The 19,433-nt window shown below is 43.2% G+C and overlaps 1 protein-coding gene across 2 annotated transcripts; it reads right to left on the reverse strand.

Annotated features, from left to right (window-relative positions):
- Positions 1-2,874: 2,874 nt before the first annotated feature.
- On the reverse strand, positions 2,875-19,196 carry LOC112227189 (translocation protein SEC62). Of its 2 annotated transcripts, XM_024392056.2 has the most exons (9): positions 19,081-19,196; positions 15,617-15,725; positions 11,848-11,953; positions 11,411-11,531; positions 11,249-11,320; positions 10,990-11,085; positions 10,275-10,335; positions 8,695-8,814; positions 2,875-6,832 (listed from the first exon to the last, which is right to left on the reverse strand). In XM_024392056.2, the coding sequence occupies exons 1-9, from the start codon at positions 19,114-19,116 to the stop codon at positions 6,342-6,344; spliced, it is 1,212 nt and encodes a 403-aa protein (XP_024247824.1). In that variant the 5' UTR covers positions 19,117-19,196; the 3' UTR covers positions 2,875-6,341. The 2 variants fall into 2 exon arrangements, with proteins under 2 accessions (XP_024247824.1, XP_024247823.1); XM_024392055.2 differs by having other exon boundaries at positions 11,249-11,531.
- Between the last annotated feature and the right edge of the window lie 237 nt (positions 19,197-19,433).

Raw genomic sequence — 19,433 nt, forward strand, 5'->3', positions numbered from 1 at the left:
TTACAGCGACTTCTTTCAGACTGGTAAACGTGGTTACATTGTTTAGGAAAACATGTATCCTTTGATCCAATAAGTGTACAGTGTTGATAATTACAACAGCAACACGTCTAGAGCCCGTGATCATATATTAAACCCTGAGAGAATGCCTAATCATTTTCACTTTCGCGGTGTCATTTCTCTTATTAAAAAAACAAACATTTAAATGGCATCAATTATAAAATATATTCTGCTTGTTTAGTTAAATGATAGAATGACGATGTCATTGTCCTTAATATGAACCATGTATATTTACAATCAGTGATGTGGGTGGGGGAGTTATGCTTATTGTGTAACTGGTACAGTAAATACCAGTATCGGTACAGTAAATACCGGTACTGGTACAGTAACAGTACAGTAAATAGCAGTACTGGTACAGTAAATACCAGTATCGGTACAGTAAATACCGGTACTGGTACAGTAACAGTACAGTAAATAGCAGTACTGGTACAGTAACAGTACAGTAAATAGCAGTACTGGTACAGTAAATACCAGTACTGGTACAGTAACAGTACAGTAAATAGCAGTATTGGTACAGTAAATACCAGTACTGGTACAGTAACAGTACAGTAAATAGCAGTATTGGTACAGTAAATACCAGTATTGGTACAGTAACAGTAAATACCAGTACCAGTTCATACAATCTTGGCTGAAGCAAAGGCAAAACCCATACAATTTTCCCTTCTCTTTGATTTTTCACTTGATTTTTCACTGTTGACAAGCAATTGAGGCTATGGATTGTACCTGTAATATTCCCCCTGAGCTTCTCCCTCCATCCAATGTGTACAATATGAACAATCTGATCTCTGTGTGCATGTCACAAACAGGGCTCCACAACCCACCTGGCAGCAGTGGAGAGAGACATTACTGAACAAAGCAGCACTATTTCTCTCAATATGCTGGTATTCATAATTCCATAATACAACAGACAAGTATGTACACACCACAAACACTCACACCAAAGGCTGTTGCAAGGGGACTGGTGCTAGAAGGCCAATATGTGACGTTGGCTTCATCTAGTGGCCAAATAGGGAAACAGCAGCCTGGCTTCCCAAAACACCTTTAGTGTCTTCACCTAATTGCCTCCACACACCTGGTTCAGCTTTGTTATTGACTGAGTGTACAAAATATTAGGAACACCTTCCTAATATGGTGTTGCACCCCCCTTTTTGCCCTGAGAACAGCCTCAATTCGTTGGGGAATCCACAAGATGTCGAAAGCGTTCCACAGGGATGCTGGCCCATGTTGACTCCAATGCTTCCCACAGTTGTGTCAAGTTGGATGGATGTCATTTGGGTGGTGGACCATTCTTGATACATATAGGGAAATGTTAAGCTTGAAAAACCCAGAAGCATTGCAGTTCTTGACACAAATCGGTGCGTCTGGCAACTACTACCATAAACCATTCAAAGGCACTTACATTTTTTTGTCTTGCCCATTCACCCTCTGAATGGCAAACATACAGTCGAGGCCAAAAAGTTTTGAGAATGACAAAAATTAATTTTCAGTCTGCTGCCTCAGTTTGTATGATGGCAATTTGTAAATACTCCAGAATGTTATGAAGAGTGATCAAATGAATTGCAAAGTCCCTCTTTGCCATGCAAATGAACTGAATCCCCCAAAAACATTTCCACTCAGGAAAAAAAAAGAAGCTTGTCCGGAGAAGACAAGGTGAGCTCTACCATCAGTCCTGTGTCATGCCAACAGTAAAGCATCCTGAGACCATTCATGTCTGGGGTTGCTTTTCTCAGCCAAGGGAGTGGGCTCACTCACAATTTTGCCTAAGAACACAGCCATGAATAAAGAATGGTACCAACACATCCTCAGAGAGCAAATTCTCCCAAACATCCAGGAACAGTTTCCTGACGAACAATGCCTTCTCCAGCATGATGGAGCACCTTGCCATAAGGCAAAAGTGATAACTCAGTGGCTTGGGGAACAAAACATCGATGTTTTGAGTCCATGGTCAGGGAACTCCCCAGACCTTAATCCCATTGAGAACTTGTGGTCAATCCTCAAGAGGCGGGTGGACAAACAAAAACCCACAAATTCTGACAAATTCCATGCATTGATTATGCAAGAATGGGCTGCCACCAGTCAGGATGTGGCCCAGAAGTGAATTGACATCATGCCTAGGCGGATTGCAGAGGTCTTGAAAAAGAAGGGTCAACACTGCAAATATTGACTATTTGCATCAACTTCATGTAATTATCAATAAAAGCCTTTGACACTTATGAAATGTTTATAATTATACTTCAGTATTCCATAGTAACATCTGACAATATCTAAAGACACTGAAGCAGCAAACATTTGGCCATGAATGTACACAATCCATGTCTCAATTGTCTCAAGGCTTACAAATCCCTCTTTAACCTCATCCACACTGATTGAAGTGGATTTAACAAGTGACCTGGTCAGTCTGTCAGGGGTATCAAACTCTACCTAGTGTTTGCAGGTTTTAGTTTTATCCTTTAAATACCTAAACAACCAGGTGAGGGCCGTTCCTTACTAACTAGTGGCCTAGTACAAGGGAGGAGAGGAAAAACCTGCAGATTCTGGGACCTCAGTGGAGAGTTTGACACGTGGTCTTTGTCATGGAAAAAACATGTTCTGTCCACTCGGTGTATAAAAGGCTAAGTAGAGCCAGGTGGCAAGAGTCAATTGTGTGTTGCTGTCAGTAACCAGGACCTGGATTATCGATGTAAGATCTTTTTTTGGAAGAGGACCTATTTATGTAATTGACACACTAAGCTTGGGGTAGATGAAAAACAGGTCATTTGAAATGCAACATTTCATTCAAGCACCAACAATTCATGCAAATAAGACCGGACACTCAACTGCTTTCTATATTTTTATTGCAATAAGATAGATATACTTCCAGACATTCAATTAATGACATTATATTGAAATATTGCAAGAGACAGTCCTCAATGATATTGATTCAAATATGAACAACTAAGTGACTAATGACAATTAACAGATAAAACATGACGTTTTTTTCTTCCAGAAATGTAATGGAATAAAGCAGTATAGATTAATACTACAATATACAACAGACTGGTAACTGTGCAAGAAGAAGACTCAAGAACAATGAGATTTTAATTAAATAGTTCATAATACAGCTACTGGCAACTTGGGGCACGTTCGTAAATTCACTCTGGCTTTCTACTCCTATTTCAGAGTACTCTCGTCGTGACTGTGCCAGAGCCCAGAATAACTGATGAATTTACGAACGCTCAACACCCGTTGAATATGGCCGGTGTCAGTAAACGTCGGCAAAAAAAAAGAGTAATAAAATTGTTTCCAGCAGCAGTTAGTCACCAACGCTCTGGATAACATGAAAACAGCCTAAATCTGTTCTGCTAGGACGAGACATTTTCAGTGGGGTTTGTGTCTGGAAGTAGCTAGCCAAGGTTAGCTTGGGTGCTTGACTACTGTTGTGAGGTCAGAACGCTCGGATCAACCCTTCACGGTCAGAGTGTCTAGTGTGCATCCTGAATACTCCGAGATGAATGAAAAACGCTCTGAATTTACCAACGCCCAGAGGCCACTCTGGAACTCCAGACTGAATTTACGAATGCACTCTTGCTCTCCAGAAGACATCATCAGGAAACAGAAAAGCATTGAAAATGAACACACACAAAAAAATACTAAAAAGAGACCAACTAAACAGTGTGCAGTTGTAAGTAGTACACTTGTATTGTACAAGAGCCACGCACAGTTGAATAAAGTTCAGGGAAACACGACAATGAAGAAACAAGCTGGAGATCTACCGAGGTCAACAAGCTCTGAGAACGGGGAAAGCAAGACATGCTTGTACCCTTTTTCACACTACTGACCAGTTCACCTGCAGCTCGCCTGGTTACGCATCCAAGCATAGTTCCAGGAACCGGCCAGCACTACCGTTTGGGTTGACAAGATTGTGTGAAAAGGGTATGAGTCTGGAAGATACTCCTCAGTCTAGACATTGAGTCCATCTGTGTAGAGTGTGGGATATCTGAATCATCAAGTGACTTCTTTCCCTTCCTCTCACAAGCTCCGCTCTACCATTCCACAGCAGGGTGAACTTTCTTCCCAGAACATTGTGTGTGGAACAGCAATATAAAATATTACGCAATCCACTGATAACGGGTTTCTCAACCACAAGTTAATCATTCACTTATGGCAAGAAACAAACATGTTTGTGGGACCTGCTGTAAGTAGCCACATAGCTAGGTTTTCTATATACATTCCTCTACCACAAAATAAATGACAAAATCGATCAATATCAACTAGATCAAAAATAGGTAGTCCATCTGATCCACACATTAAATATTAAACATTTCTGGTGAGAGTCCCCAATAATGAGAGTACAATACACTCTTGACAATATGCCTATTGGTGGTCAAAATTATAGTAAAAAAAAAAGAAAAAGAGCAAAATAAACATTACTGAAAATAAGTTGATACCCCGCCAAAAAAAGGATTCTGTTCAAGTTGAACCAAGCGGGCTCATAATTTATCAATTCAAAATATATTTGATATAGAATTCCTTATATAAATGACATCTTTATGTTTTTAAATATCGTCCTCACTAGCTTCTAAAACAACTCCAGCCAAAAAGAATGCAACCTTACGAACAGACAGTATTGGACCACAGCCCCCATAATGCAACACTACAGAGAATTGGACCTCGACCACATTGGTTTCCAATGAAGTCCCCATGCATTCACATGGGTCTCCATCGTTGTCAGCTAGCATGACTATAATACCAATGAAGGCAACACAACAAAAGCTATCATGAAAGTATGGGCATCCGAATTGAACTGACAATACTATTACAAGCGATCGTAGAATGAGTATAGTAAGCTTCAGGACATATTGCCTGCTTTGCATGGCTCAGATAGAACTGAAGGGAGAAGGGGATTGATGTCTACACACTAATGTCTTGGCTCCTATACTGCGCTGCGTTTCTAAGGTGCAAAAAGGTTTGGAATTTGACACAATCGTTACAAAAATGAATAAATGTACCAAAATCCCTTGCTGACACTTTTGACATGTCTTCCCGTATGAAAACAGCATGCATTGTAACAACAATTAACGTGTTTGGCACTTTAATTTTGATGTCCGATTCTAAATGGTGAATACAAAACTTTAAGAACAGGTTTTCCGTTCCATCTTTGCTGCCTGTATGTGCGTGGCCTCAGAATACATTTCTTCTAGAAAGTGGCATCTCAAACGACCGGTTTTATTTTTGTTGTCCGACTGCTTGTAATGGACATGACTCTTATAAACTCTGGTTTTACGTGTGTGTGTGTGTTTGTGTACAGAACCGATCATTATCAACCAAACATTTCTCATTGAAAATAAGTACCGCAAAAGAACCACAAGGCTGTTTATTGTTAATGATGTTCATCTGCCGCCGCCATTTTTTTTTTTCATTCTTTTGTTCTCTCGCCAGACATATTTCGGCAAAACCCCCAATAAGTGAGGTCTTTGTGGTGGGGTAAACTATGGATTTTGGTCCATCCACATTAGTTATAGTGGCGTAGCCAACGGTTGGTCAATCGTAACGTCCGATGGCTGCCGAGGGAGAGATCAGACTCATAAAAAACAAGAGTTGAACTGTGTACAGAGGGCCAGATGCCACTGCTAGTACAGGACCTTGGCCCAGTTGGGTGACAATAGACCAAAGGGAAATGGTGAAAATGTGTATATTTTGGTTACCATTTCAATTTAGTTACTGTGTTTTGCAGCTACTGGACACAACACTGGGCTTAGCCTAACCATGATTGTACAAATCGCACGTTGTTCATAAAACAACAGTCTGGATTTGAGGGGTAGGTAGACAAGATGGCAGTACTTCCCCAAGTAAAAACGATTCCATAGCTCCAATTCCCTCGCCTGTGGAAATTGACAAGAGACATACAAGGGAAGCATTGTAGCAATGGTAAACAACACAGAGTGGATAAGTTAACTAGAATGATATGGGATAACAGGCATAGTGTAAGTACCGAAAAAAAGGGGAAAAGTCAGGAGTACTAACGTGACAACTTCCTCAGACAAAACATCTGTTAAGTTAGTTTGCATTTCTCAGTTTAAATAAGCTGGGGATTTTAGAACCACAATAAGGCTTCTTTTCCAATGTTATAGCCATTTGACACCAGTGTCGATACTCAGGCGTGGCATCTGTATAGTTGGTGGAAGATCGGAGCAGGCAAGATGGAGTTGTCTCCTCAGCGAGGTTGACAAGACCTGGAGGAGGTGGGAGGTTGTCCTTGGAGGAGCACGAGGGTGGAGGAGAAGGAGGTGGCAGTGATAGAATGTTTATGTTTGAACAGGTACGGGCTCTCTCTCACCGTCTCCTTCCTGCTCTCCTTCATCCCCCTCTCCTTCTTCCTCCTCCTCCTCCTCCTCCGTGTGCTGCTCCAGCTCCTCGCGGGTGATCATCTCAAAGTCATTTCCATTGCTGTGCTGCGAACCCTCGTCCTCACGCCGGTCGCTGTCTGTGTCAGAGCGCTCAGCGGTACTCGCTGACGTCCCCTTTGCCACCTCGCCTTCTTCCATCCCCTGTGGCACTGTGCCCTCGTCTCCTTCCTCCTCTTCCTCCTCACCGTCACCCTCCTTCTCATCGCTGGTCTTGCCCTCAGTCTTGTCCTGGCTCTTCTTGCTGGAGTCCCGCGGGCCCTTGTACTCGTGCGTGTAGAGCGGGCGGAAAGAGTCGATGAAGCCCACGTCAGCCGTGAGGTTGGGCAGGAACCAGAAGTGGTGGCGTCCGCCCGTCACCAGCCAGATGATCACAAACAGGATGCAGCGAGCTGAGGGGAGATAAACATTGTCAAATGGCATTGTAATGTCAAAGCAAAGGCCAGCAACTACCGTCAACGGTGCTGAGGGGAAGGAACGCAACCCTGTGACATCATCTTCAGTGCCGTGTCACCCAGTTTGACTCAAGTCTCTAGGTAAACACACAAGATAAATTATAAAAAGGTAAAAGAACAAAACGGAATTTTAACTTTATTGGAATTCCCTGTTAAATGGTTACTGCAAGATTCCGGCATTTAATTGGCTCGCAAAACTAACACTTAAGTTCTTGCATACTGCACACAGAGACATAGAAATGGTATCCACGAGTTCATCCGACTCTGTGTAGAACAAGGGCTTAATGTCAGAATCTGGCAGTATCCCTGTAAGTATCCCTTTAAGGGTATTAGCAATATGGTGATCACATGCACAGGGAATGTGAGGGGGGGACGGGACTTTTCAGCTGTGTGGAGAACAGGCTGTAGCTCAGGTGACCGAGTTCCCTGATGGTCTTCTTGTCCTTCCTGCGACACCTGGTGTTATAGGTGTCCTGGAAGGCAGGAGGCGTTGCTGTCAGCGGCAGTGGAGTTGCCGTACCAGGCTGTGATGCAGCCCGACAGTATGCTCTCGATGGTGCTCCTGTAGAACACAGAGCCCTCAGAGACGGGATACATTTCCTCAGCCTCCTGAGGTTGAAGAGTTGCTGTCGTGCCTTCACCACGGCGTCTGTGTGGTTCGACCATTTCAGCTCCTCGGAGACGTGTACCCCGAGGAACATGACGTTTTTGACTGTCTCCACGACGGCCCTGTTGACGGGGAAGGGGCGTGCCCAGCCTCGTTCCTCCTGAAGTCCACAATCAGCTCCTTTGTTATGCGGACGTTGAGGGAGAGGTTGTTTACCTGACACCACGCCAGCAGTGTCCTACCTCCTCTCTGTAGGCCGTCTCGTTGTTGGTAAACAGGCCTACTACTGTCGTGTTGTCAGCGAAATTGATGAAGGAGTTGTAACTGTGTGAGGCCATGCAGCCATGGATATACAGGGAATACAGGAAGGGACTGAGGACACACCATTGTGAGGCCCCCCATGTTGAAGATCAGTGTGGAGGTGGTAATGTAGGCTACGTTTGTCAAGAAGTTGAGGTGATGTTTTGACTAGCCTCTTGAAGCACTTCATGATGACAGAAGTGAGTGGTACGTACGTCCCCCGTGGAGACCATCAGCACGTAGCCCTCGCTGTCCTCGGTTGGCTCACCCTTATGCTCCAAGCGTGAGAAAAAGGGGTTTAGCTCTTCCGGTGTTAGTGTCTGTGATGCGATTGGCTTTCTTTTTGTAATCCGTGATCGTTAGAAGCCCCTGCCTCGTATCCGACCCGCTGAATTACTCCTCCATTTTGCCCCTATACTTGTGTCTCGCATTTTTATCGATCTGCATGGGTCGTATTTGTGCCGTTTAACCACACAGTTATCCCAGGCCACTTTGCCCTGTTTATAAGCAGCATGTCTCTCCTTCAGTTTCACAACAAGGCTGCCATCAATCTATGTTTTTGGATTCCGGTAAGTTTTGAAAGATACCATCGGTATCACATCATCTCTTTATTTTTGTCGGCGTATTCAATGATGTTATCCCCAGACGCGACCTGGAACATATTCCAGTCCGGCGTGATCAAAACAATCTTGGAGCATGGATTCTGATTGGTCAGAACAGCGTTGTACAGTCCTGACCACCGGAACATCCCTTTTGAGTGTTTGTTTGTAGGCGGGGAGGAGCAAAATGGAGTCGCAGTTTGATTTGCCGAAAGGAGGACGAGAGAAGGCTGTTAGTAACACTATTTTTAGTTGTACACAAGTGTCAAGAGGTTGGGTGTTTTCTTTCTTACCAACAGCCAACAGCAGTATACTGGCCACGAAACAGCCTGCTGCCACGCTCAGGTAGTACACACCCACACGCATCTCAGCCGGCCACAGCGGGAAGAGAGTGGCCGCGATCACTGCAATTACTGGAAACAGAGACGCAGGCCTTAGTTCAGTGGAAAATAAGCATTGTTATTCCCTTTACCAATTCATAGGGATGGACATCTGAAATGTTGACTGTTCGAGTAATAGCATTTTTCCCCCGTAGTCAAATAAAAAAAGTGACTTTTAGAACACAAGGCCTGCACTGGAAAAAAATGTGAGCATTTATCTGTATGCTAACAGTGCGCAACAATGCCCGATTTATCATAACCACGACAGATAACAAATCCTAATTGCCCCATATATACACACACACATCAATAAAAAAAAGTGCCATTTTAAGATTAATTTATTGAAACCGTAAAATCAACTAATTATATTATAATCTCCAAAGAAAATAATCACAAAAAAAAGGCACTAACATCAACAGTGACGCTTGCTTGTAAAAGTTTATGGCTGTGCAACGGCCTAGCCTTGTTTAGTTAATTTCCCGAGCCCATACCACAGTCAAGAGGCTCCTATTTTATAGTATAAATCATGATGTAACATAACAGAATAAAATAGAACAGAATATTTTTTCCAAATTGAAAAAAAAGTTGCCAGTGCTAATTGATGCGCGCCTGGAATAGTCATTCTCCGAGTGCCCGCTTGAAACTGGGCTCAATATGTCGAGGCGAAGACTTTTCTGGGTTACAAAACAGAATTTTCGATTGAGACGTTCGATTTAGTTTATTCTGCTATTCTTTGGAATTTAAAAAATGGATGAACAATTCCACATTGAACAATGCATGGTGATGAACTGCAGCCACTACATCTGTTAGGTGAGTAGACATAGGCTTAATGATTGAAAATACACGCTGTCTTTATCAAACTCACGTTTTTGATTTTTTTTCACTGTCTATGTTTAAAAGTGTTATAGCCTAGGCGAATCTATTCTAAATGGCACAAGCAGTTCGCAAAGTAGCCTAAGCAGGAACAATTACGTGACGCAATTATTCCAAAACTGCTCATTGCTAGAACCACCTATTCCCCCTACTTTGGTCAACAAGTCCATTTTGAACGCGATAAAACTGTTGTCATTTGGCAAGGAATGTAGCTTGTGTATCCCATCAGTTCGATATGTTTTTAGTAGGCATTTATTTCTGTAGGCGTAACGGGAGCTTGTGTGCTCATTTAGCCCGCATGTGTAGAGGGAGTGATCAGAACGCAGTTACGTTAGTGAGATACGGAGGGGAAAGGGAATTTAGGGACGGAGTGATGCTTGGCTTCTTTTTTTTATTGTGCCTCGCAAATGCACATGTACAAATGGAACGCTAGAATCAAACACTAGAATCTTTAAGACAACGTTTCGACCTCTGGTTAGAGATGGAGTTTTGCCGTCCATTTCGACTACTCATGACCATCCCTACCAATTCAGCCGCAATTAGCAGTTATTTGCGAAAGACAGTTTAATCAGTTATCAAAATGGAATATTCTAAGTAATTAATACTACAATTCCACTCACCCAGAATCAGTCCCATGGCAAAGGTTTTAAAATGGACTGGGTCGTAGATCCAAACAAATACCTGGAAAGTGGAGTAAATGTGATCATTTTAAATTTCACCTTAGAAATAGTTTTTAAGTGTAGCCTAGTGGTTAGAGCGTTGGACTAGTAACCGGAAGGTTGCAAGTTCAAACCCCCGAGCTGACAAGGTACAAATCTGTCGTTCTGCCCCTGAACAGGCAGTTAACCCACTGTTCCTAGGCCGTCATTGAAAATAAGAATTTGTTCTTAACTGACTTGCCTAGTTAAATAAAGGTACAAATAAAAATCGCAGCGATTCACCGTTTTTTTACACATCACATGGTGAACTCTGTAAGTCACATTGAACTTCATATCATCATGTCATGCTTGCATGGCAAACTGACGCCACAAAGAAGGTCTCTCATCATGGAGAATGTGCCTCATTACGTGCACCCCCTCAAACAGTTATCTTGTGAAAGTAAACTCGTTTGCTCTGGAATTCTCTCAAAATGCCACAGGGAAACAAACACCAATGTGCTGAATTCATGCCACAAAGATCAGAATCTTCACTGTCTTTCAAAGTGAATATTACAAAAATGACCTCTGGCTACACGCCAACTGAAACATGCTCACTTTTCCAGAAAGTCCTGCTTTCATATTTTTACCCATCCTAATCTTTGGAGAGGCGGAGCCCTTTTCCCAGGTTCCAACTCACCTCATTGCCATCCAAGAAGAGCTGATCCTCATGAGGCTCCAGTTTGAATTTCTTCTTCACGTCTTTTTTCTTCTTTGGCGTTCCGGGGCTATCGTCCTGAGCACAAAGAAACAGTATGGACATATGGCCTTTATAAAAAATAAAAAATCTAAATACGATTTATCTAGATTCTATGACCAAACCACTTCAGTGGTCTAACCTGTTACAAACTATACAACATGTTCATAGCCTATATAGTCAGTTGATTCAATTTACATACACTCTTCTCCTTCTTTACATCTGAAGCCTCTGCATCCTTCTTCTTCTCTTTCTCCTTCTTTACATCTGAAGCCTCTGCATCCTTCTTCTTCTCTTTCTCCTTCTTTACATCTGAAGCCTCTGCATCCTTCTTCTTCTCTTTCTCCTTCTTTACATCTGAAGCTTCTACATCCTTGGAATCCTTCTTCTTCTCTTTTTCTTTCTCCTTGTCTTTCTTGATGTCCTTCTCTGGCTTCTTCTTCATGACTTTCAGAGCACGGTGGAAGAATTGCTTCTTCAGCAGCCTGGAGGAGGGGAGCAGAAACACCAGAACACATAATTAAGATCAACCATGATCAAATATTGTTCAGTGCTTCATCATATTGTTTCAGATGTTGTTGGGAGCCCCTGAAACCATTGGGAGCCTGTATAAAGTCCTTGTAGAACCTTTCACATTACACACATTTTGCCCCAATATTCTTATGCCTCGAACTTCCTAATTACATAGGGACAACATACACACATGAAAGTTGTAGTGAACAATGTGTAGTGTGAAAGCAACTTCTGTTCTAGTGTAGGGTGGTAGTTAGACAACATCCAGCACTCCCACATTAGACTAACTTGTTGCAGTAGTCCACCACAGAGTCTCTGGTGGTGAACACGGCCTCCTCTCCCTTCTTGGCTTTGGCCCACTTGGAGTCCAGCAGACAGTCCACCGCCTTGGAGGCTGACAAAGGGAAACAGACAACCATGTTCAAAATGACAAAGGTGGTAGAGTGATACAGTACGTTGAAACTCTGACTAGCATGCTTTGAAAACATTCTGTAATCCTGGCCCCTGGGGATGTGTACAAAAACTCCTCTCCAACAGACAGCACGCCACAGATATTTAAAACAACGACTGTGCAGCATTTACTGACACCAACGACTGTGCAGCATTTACTGACACTGTTGACAGAATAGGTCTGCTATGGGGCTAAAGTCATTGGGCAAATGTAAACATTGGCAGGTCAACAGTACTACTATGAGATATAGTGAGAGATTCTGGGTCAAAGGTTAACTCTATTCCAACCCGCAACTCAGCAGGACCGGAAGAAATAACAAATAAACGCCAATTGTCGTCTCTCACACCAAGACCCCGTCGTCATTAGGCCTGCTACCAAGACACCGTCGTCATTAGGCCTGCTACCACGACACCGTCGTCATTAGGCCTGCTACCACGACACCGTCGTCATTAGGCCTGCTACCACGACACCGTCGTCGTTAGGCCTGCTACCACGACACCGTCGTCATTAGGCCTGCTACCACGACACCGTCGTCGTTAGGCCTGCTACCACGACACAGTCGTCATTAGGCCTGCTACCACGACACCGTCGTCATTAGGCCTGCTACCACGACACCGTCGTCATTAGGCCTGCTACCACGACACCGTCGTCATTAGGCCTGCTACCAAGACACCGTCGTCATTAGGCCTGCTACCAAGACACCGTCGTCATTAGGCCTGCTACCAAGACACCGTCGTCATTAGGCCTGCTACCAAGACACCGTCGTCATTAGGCCTGCTACCAAGACACCGTCCATTAGGCCTGCTACCAAGACACCGTCGTCATTAGGCCTGCTACCAAGACACCGTCGTCATTAGGCCTGCTACCAAGACACCGTCGTCATTAGGCCTGCTACCAAGACACCGTCGTCATTAGGCCTGCTACCAAGACACCGTCGTCATTAGGCCTGCTACCAAGACACCGTCGTCATTAGGCCTGCTACCAAGACACCGTCGTCATTAGGCCTGCTACCAAGACACCGTCGACACCAAGACACCGTCGTCATTAGGCCTACTACCAAGACACCGTCGTCATTAGGCCTACTACCAAGACACCGTCGTCATTAGGCCTACTACCAAGACACCGTCGTCATTAGGCCTACTACCAAGACCCCGTCGTCATTAGGCCTACTACCAAGACACCGTCGTCATTAGGCCTACTACTAAGGCCCAGATGTATCCTGGCCAGGAAGAACTTCAGGCCTCAGGTAAAGATGCACTACGCAGAAAATGATCTGCCATTTCCTGGTTGCTTAAATTCTAATAGTTCGCCCAAGTTTGTGTGACAAAACAAGCAAGTATAGTGCAGACAATTACAGGAAGCATAGAAATTGTGCACATAGAACAGATCTACAGCTTCTTAGACTTGCATTCAACGAGATCTGTCATTCAATAAACACATATTTCTATGTGAATTGGGTTGGGTCGGTCCAAAAATTATATATTGCAGCTTTAAAGTCTAAAATTGGGGGTTTTCCTTGTCAAGTGGTCAAATCCCCAAAAAGTGTTTCTCAAACCAGTCCCCACAATGATAGCCTATTTGAAGTAGAGATATTCCAACTAGAGGTCGACTGATTAATCGGAATGGCCGGCCGATTTCAAGTTTTCATAACAATCGGTAATCGGCAAGTTTGAACACCGATCATGACCGATTACATTGCACTCCACGAGGAGACTGCATGGCAGGCTGACTAGCTGTTATAATTTCTCATTGAATCACAGCCTACTTCGCCAAACAGGTGATTTGACAATCGCATTCGCGAAAAAAGCACTGTCGTTGCACCAATGTGTACCTAACCATAAACATCAACACCTTTCTTAAGTATATATTTTTAAACCTGCATATTTATTTAATATTGCCGGCTAACATGAATCTCTTTTAACTAGGGAAATTGTGTCACTTCTCTTGCGTTCTGTGCAACAGAGTCAGGGTATATGCAGCAGTTTGGGTCACCTGGCTCGTTGCAAACTGTGTGAAGACCATTTCTTCCTAACAAAGACAGCCAACTTCGCCAAGCGGGGGATGATTTAACAAAAGCGCATTTGTGAAAAAAAGCACAATCGTTGCATGAATATACCTAACCATAAACATCAATGCCTTTCTTAAAATCAATACACAGAAGTAAAAAATAAGTTAAAATAATAGTGTTCATTGTTCATTCAGTATTAAATTGTAATTGTCATTATTACAAATATATATATATATATATAAAAGATGTCGACCGATTGTGATTTTTCAACGGCGATACCGATTATTGGAGGACCAAAAAAAGCAAAAAACGATTAATCGGCAGATTTTTAAAAACGTATTTGTAATAATGACAATTACAACAAAACGGAATGAACACTAAATATAATACACCAATCAAATCAATTTAGCCTCAAATAAATAATGAAACATGTTCAATTTGGTTTAAATAATGCAAAAAAGGTGTTGGAGAAGAAAGTAAAAGTGCAATATGTGCCATGTAAGAAAGCTAACGTTTAACTTCCTTGCTCAGAACATGAGAACATATGAAAGCTGGTGGCTCCTTTTAACATGAGTCTTCAATATTCCCAGGTAAGAAGTTCTAGGTTGTAGTTATTATAGGAATTATAGGACTATTTCATATACCTTTGACTATTGGATGTTCTTATAGGCACTTTAGTATTGCCAGTGTAACAGTATAGCTTCTGTCCCTCTCCTCGCTCCTCCCTGGGCTCGAACCAGGAACACATCGACAACAGCCACCCTCGAAGCAGCGTTACCCATGCAGAGCAAGGGGAATAACTACTCCAAGTCTCAGAGCGAGTGACGTTTGAAACGCTATTAGCTCGCACTAACTAGCTAGCCATTTCACATCGGTTACACCAGCCTCATCTCGGGAGTTGATGGGCTTGAAGTCATAAACAGCACAATGCTTGAAGCACAGCAAAGAGCTGCTGGCAAAACACACAAAAGTGCTGATTGAATGAATGCTTACGAGCCTGCTAATGCCTACCATCGCTCAGACTGCTCTATCAAATATCAAATCAGACTTAATTATAACATAACACACAGAAATACGAGCCTTAGGTCATTAATATGGTCGAGTCCGGAAACTATCATCTCGAAAACAAGACGTTTATTGTTTCAGTGAAATATGGAACCGTTCGGTATTTTATCTAACGGGTGGCATCCATAAGTCTAAATCAGCCCTAATTAAATCGGCCATTCCGATTAATTGGTCGAGCTAAAAAATATATATATATATATATTAGGGGTCGACCGAATATGATTTTTCGATACTGATTATTGCTGATATATATAAATGTTTTTAAATGGGCCGATTAATTGGTATCAGCTTTTTTTGGTCCTCCAATAATCAGTATCGAAAAATCATATTCGGTCGACCTCTAATTCCAACAGTACAAACCTGATTCAACTAGGCCTAGTCACAGCTTGATGATAGTTGACTAATTTAAGCACTTTGTGTGCTAGTACTGAAAGATCAAAGCTGTGGGGACAGGCACCAACTGCCGCTGACTGGTTGGAGAATCAATGTCCTAAATGAGTGAACGAACGAGAGCGTATGAACGGAGCACTGACCGATGAAGTAGTCCACCCGGTGGCCCATCATGTTGGTGGACTTGGTGGGGCAGTTGAAGCGGAGGTACTTGGCCACCGCCTTCTCCTCCTTGGTGGGCTCACTCACCTCCTACACAGTGAGGAAAAAGAGAAATCACAAGTCTGTGTGCTACAATGCCATGTTGAGTTGAATACCGTCAATACTTACTCTTCTGCTGCGACACGTTTGCTGCTGCTCCTGCCCCTTTATGTCATTTAGCAGATGCTTTTATCCAAAGAGACTTGCGTGCATATATTATACGCATGGGTAGTTCCAGGAATCAAACCAAATACCCTGGCATTTCAAGCACCATGCTCTACCACCACCTGAGCTACAGGGGCACCATGCTCTACCACCAACTGAGCTACAGGGGCACCATGCTCTACCACCAACTGAGCTACAGGGGCACTCACCACCAACTGAGCTACAGGGCACCATACCACCAACTGAGGGGCACCATCCTCTACCACCAACTGAGGGGCACCATGCTCTACCACCAACTGAGCTACCACCAACTGAGGGCACCATGCTCTACCACCAACTGAGCTACAGGGGCACCATCCTCTACCACCAACTGAGCTACAGGGGCACCATCCTCTACCACCAACTGAGCTACAGGGGCACCATCCTCTACCACCAACTGAGCTACAGGAGCACCATGCTCTACCAACAACTGAGCTACAGGGGCACCATGCTCTACCAACAACTGAGCTACAGGAGCACCATGCTCTACCAACAACTGAGCTACAGGAGCACCATGCTCTACCAACTGGGCTACAGGAGCACCATGCTCTACCAACTGGGCTACAGGAGCACCATGCTCTACCAACTGGGCTACAGGAGCACCATGCTCTACCAACTGGGCTACAGGAGCACCATGCTCTACCACTAACTGGGTTACAGGGGCACCATACTCTACAAATGGAGCTACAAATGACAAATGGATTAGGGTGAAGTTGCAACTAGACTCTTATCTTGGGCCAGTTTAGCATTTTCCCTACTAATGGTTAAGGTTAGAATTGGGGGAGGGGGGCTGCCATCCAGCATATGACCACGTGGTGTTGAATGACATTCATGCATTGAAGCATTTCATATGATTTCTAAAGAAGCATTTATAAAATCAACAAAACGGAATGATGTAACAGGCTATTTCACTGGGAATTCCAGAAATAGTCGTATTATGGTGATATATGGGATTGTAGTTCTTGTCGAACACAAACTATCATTGGTCAATTTCCTCGCACCCCCCTCCATTTTGCTCAGTTTCATAATCTCCTGCTCCATGCTCACTGACTGAATATGGCCCTGGTCCGACACTGAAGCCAGTACTGCCTGCTAACATGGAGGGGAATGAGAGAGCATCAGCACAATGAGATTCAGTCCTGCCTGCTGCTGCCTCTGGCCCAGCTTGCTGGCTCCGCGCTATAGAGTACATGATGAAGCAAGGAGGGCTTAGAAACAGGGGTTCGGTTCATGTATGGGTATCATCAGTCACAAAATACAGACACACGAGGCCCCACTAAATGGAAAAAACTCTCGTCTTTACCTGAGCATATCCTATGAATATGAGGAGAGGGATTTAGGCCACCTTCACTTCCCCTATGAAAGACAGTTCTGTTAAGTAGGGCCCACCATAGCAAAAGCATTACGCAATAGGCAAACTAAAACCTGTGTTCTTCTTGGAAATATCAGGCAGTAGATTATCTCCTCGTTTCACAACATTGTCTTGATAGTCCCTACTCTTTCAGGCACAGCTGCCCCCTTTCTCAGCTGACCACGTCGTGGCCAAATAAAATTAAAGTCCAAATCTGGTTACAGTCAAATAGTTGATGAGGATAGCATAGCCACTGCCAGCAATCAAACCTGGGTAGTGTTTTGTTCAATGTTTATGCTCACCGAAAGTTCACATCACTCATCATAGTAATAAAGCAACATAGTAATCAGTTTTTCAAAACATGTGTTTTTCCCTTACCATCTCATGAGACAGAGCTCGAGAGAATAAAAAGAGAGCAAACTGGATATAAAGGAATAGATGTAATTTCAACTATTGCATCATAACATACCCTGTTCCTGCAGCCAGGAGAAGGACATACGGAATATTAAGCCATTTTTTTTTATACCACTGACAGCCAAGGTGTCGCCTATCAGCTGTTGTTGATGCATGTCAAGGTGATGTGAACCTGTTGCGTAATGTGACAATGACCAGAAGGCCTGAATTGTGTGTAATTGATTCGATTAACTTCCATTACACTACAGTAAGGTATGTTATTGTCATCAGGTTATCGAGTTGCATTTTGTGTGTTGGCATGACTTTGAGGGTGGGTATAATTTGCGGAATGTTCCAAAAGGAATCGGTTCCAAAATCTTGGTAAAGTACAAGGTTGTCAACAAACAACGCATACAAATTTGCATGATCAATTCAACTAAACTAGATGCCGAATAGGCATCAACTCACTACGTAGCTTATTCTTATTGTTTGTCCATAGGCTACCGGAGAAATTTTTCGGAATAAACGTGGTGAGTGAAAACAAAGTAGCCCACTCCCTACCCGGTATCTTATTCTGCCGCTATACAACTGTGTATGCGTTGTTTATTGGCAAACTTGTTATTTACGAAGTTTTTTGGAACAGATTCCTGTTGGAATTTAACACAAATTATACCCACCCGGAGTTTGTCTCAAACAACTGAGAGGGATTTACCCCAAAGAAAACTAGTCCAGCATTACTTGCAAAACTACTGCAATTTGTACAATGACCAAATGCACCACGTCAACGTAGTTTTAAATTAAGACTATTCTCGTGTGGCCATCAAACATCAATTAATGAGGATGTGCTTGCGCATCAGTGGCATTTGGCTTGCCAAAACAGTAACATTAGTTAGCTATTTATATATGCCAAAACACGTCTTGGCTTCACATCTGGTTGCCCGCCATGAAACCGCAACTTGCTTTCCTATCATTGTGATGGTAACGTTAGCTGGCGAGTTTTGTTAGTAGCTGGTAGCAAAGCTAGTTGGCTACGGGTTTGCGCTAGCTTTCTCTACCTGGTTTCTGAGATATCCTGGCTAACTAGCAAATTGTACATAACTAATGTTACTGTAACGTGACCTACCTAATATCTACCTCCTCTTCAGCAAAATGTTGTATTATCCGGTAACGTTCACTAACTAGCTAGGTAATGTTCTGAAATAGCTAGGTATTGCTATTTGAAATATTCGTGTGTACAGATAAATGTTATGCAAAATGACTTCCTGCAAAACGAAATATTTCAGTCGTTAGCTGCTAGCACAGCTTTTCGCCTATTATCAACAGCATCGAATCGCTAGCAACATTACCATACTAGAAAACTAGTCTGTTGCGGGAAATATTTCAATCTTGAAAATAAACTCTCTGTAATACATCCAAGCAAAAACTATCTTCTTCCAGTTAGCGTTAAAATGATTTTACCTGGATCCGTTTCTTATGCCTCCTGCGCTCCGCCATGATTCTCCAACACAGCTCCTTTGACGTGTAATCACGTAGTACGTACGGGGAATATCGCGAGAGCAAAATGCCCCCCGGTTCCAAACAGGTTCCTGCAATAACGTCCCTTTGTTCTTTTTCGGTGGGGTTTATCGGCGGTTGATATCCAACGTTATGCTGCATTACCGCCACCTACTGTACTGGAGTGTGGGCCTGAGACAGGGAGAAACTAAATCCTAACTGCCAGCCCCGTTGCTCATTAAAAAAGATAACAAAACATTTGAGACTATATCTAATGACGTTCTACTCAATATACTCTTTAAACTAATGTCCTGTAT

The sequence above is a fragment of the Oncorhynchus tshawytscha genome, linkage group LG28 (genome assembly GCF_018296145.1).
Source record: "Oncorhynchus tshawytscha isolate Ot180627B linkage group LG28, Otsh_v2.0, whole genome shotgun sequence".
Lineage (NCBI taxonomy): Eukaryota > Metazoa > Chordata > Actinopteri > Salmoniformes > Salmonidae > Oncorhynchus > Oncorhynchus tshawytscha.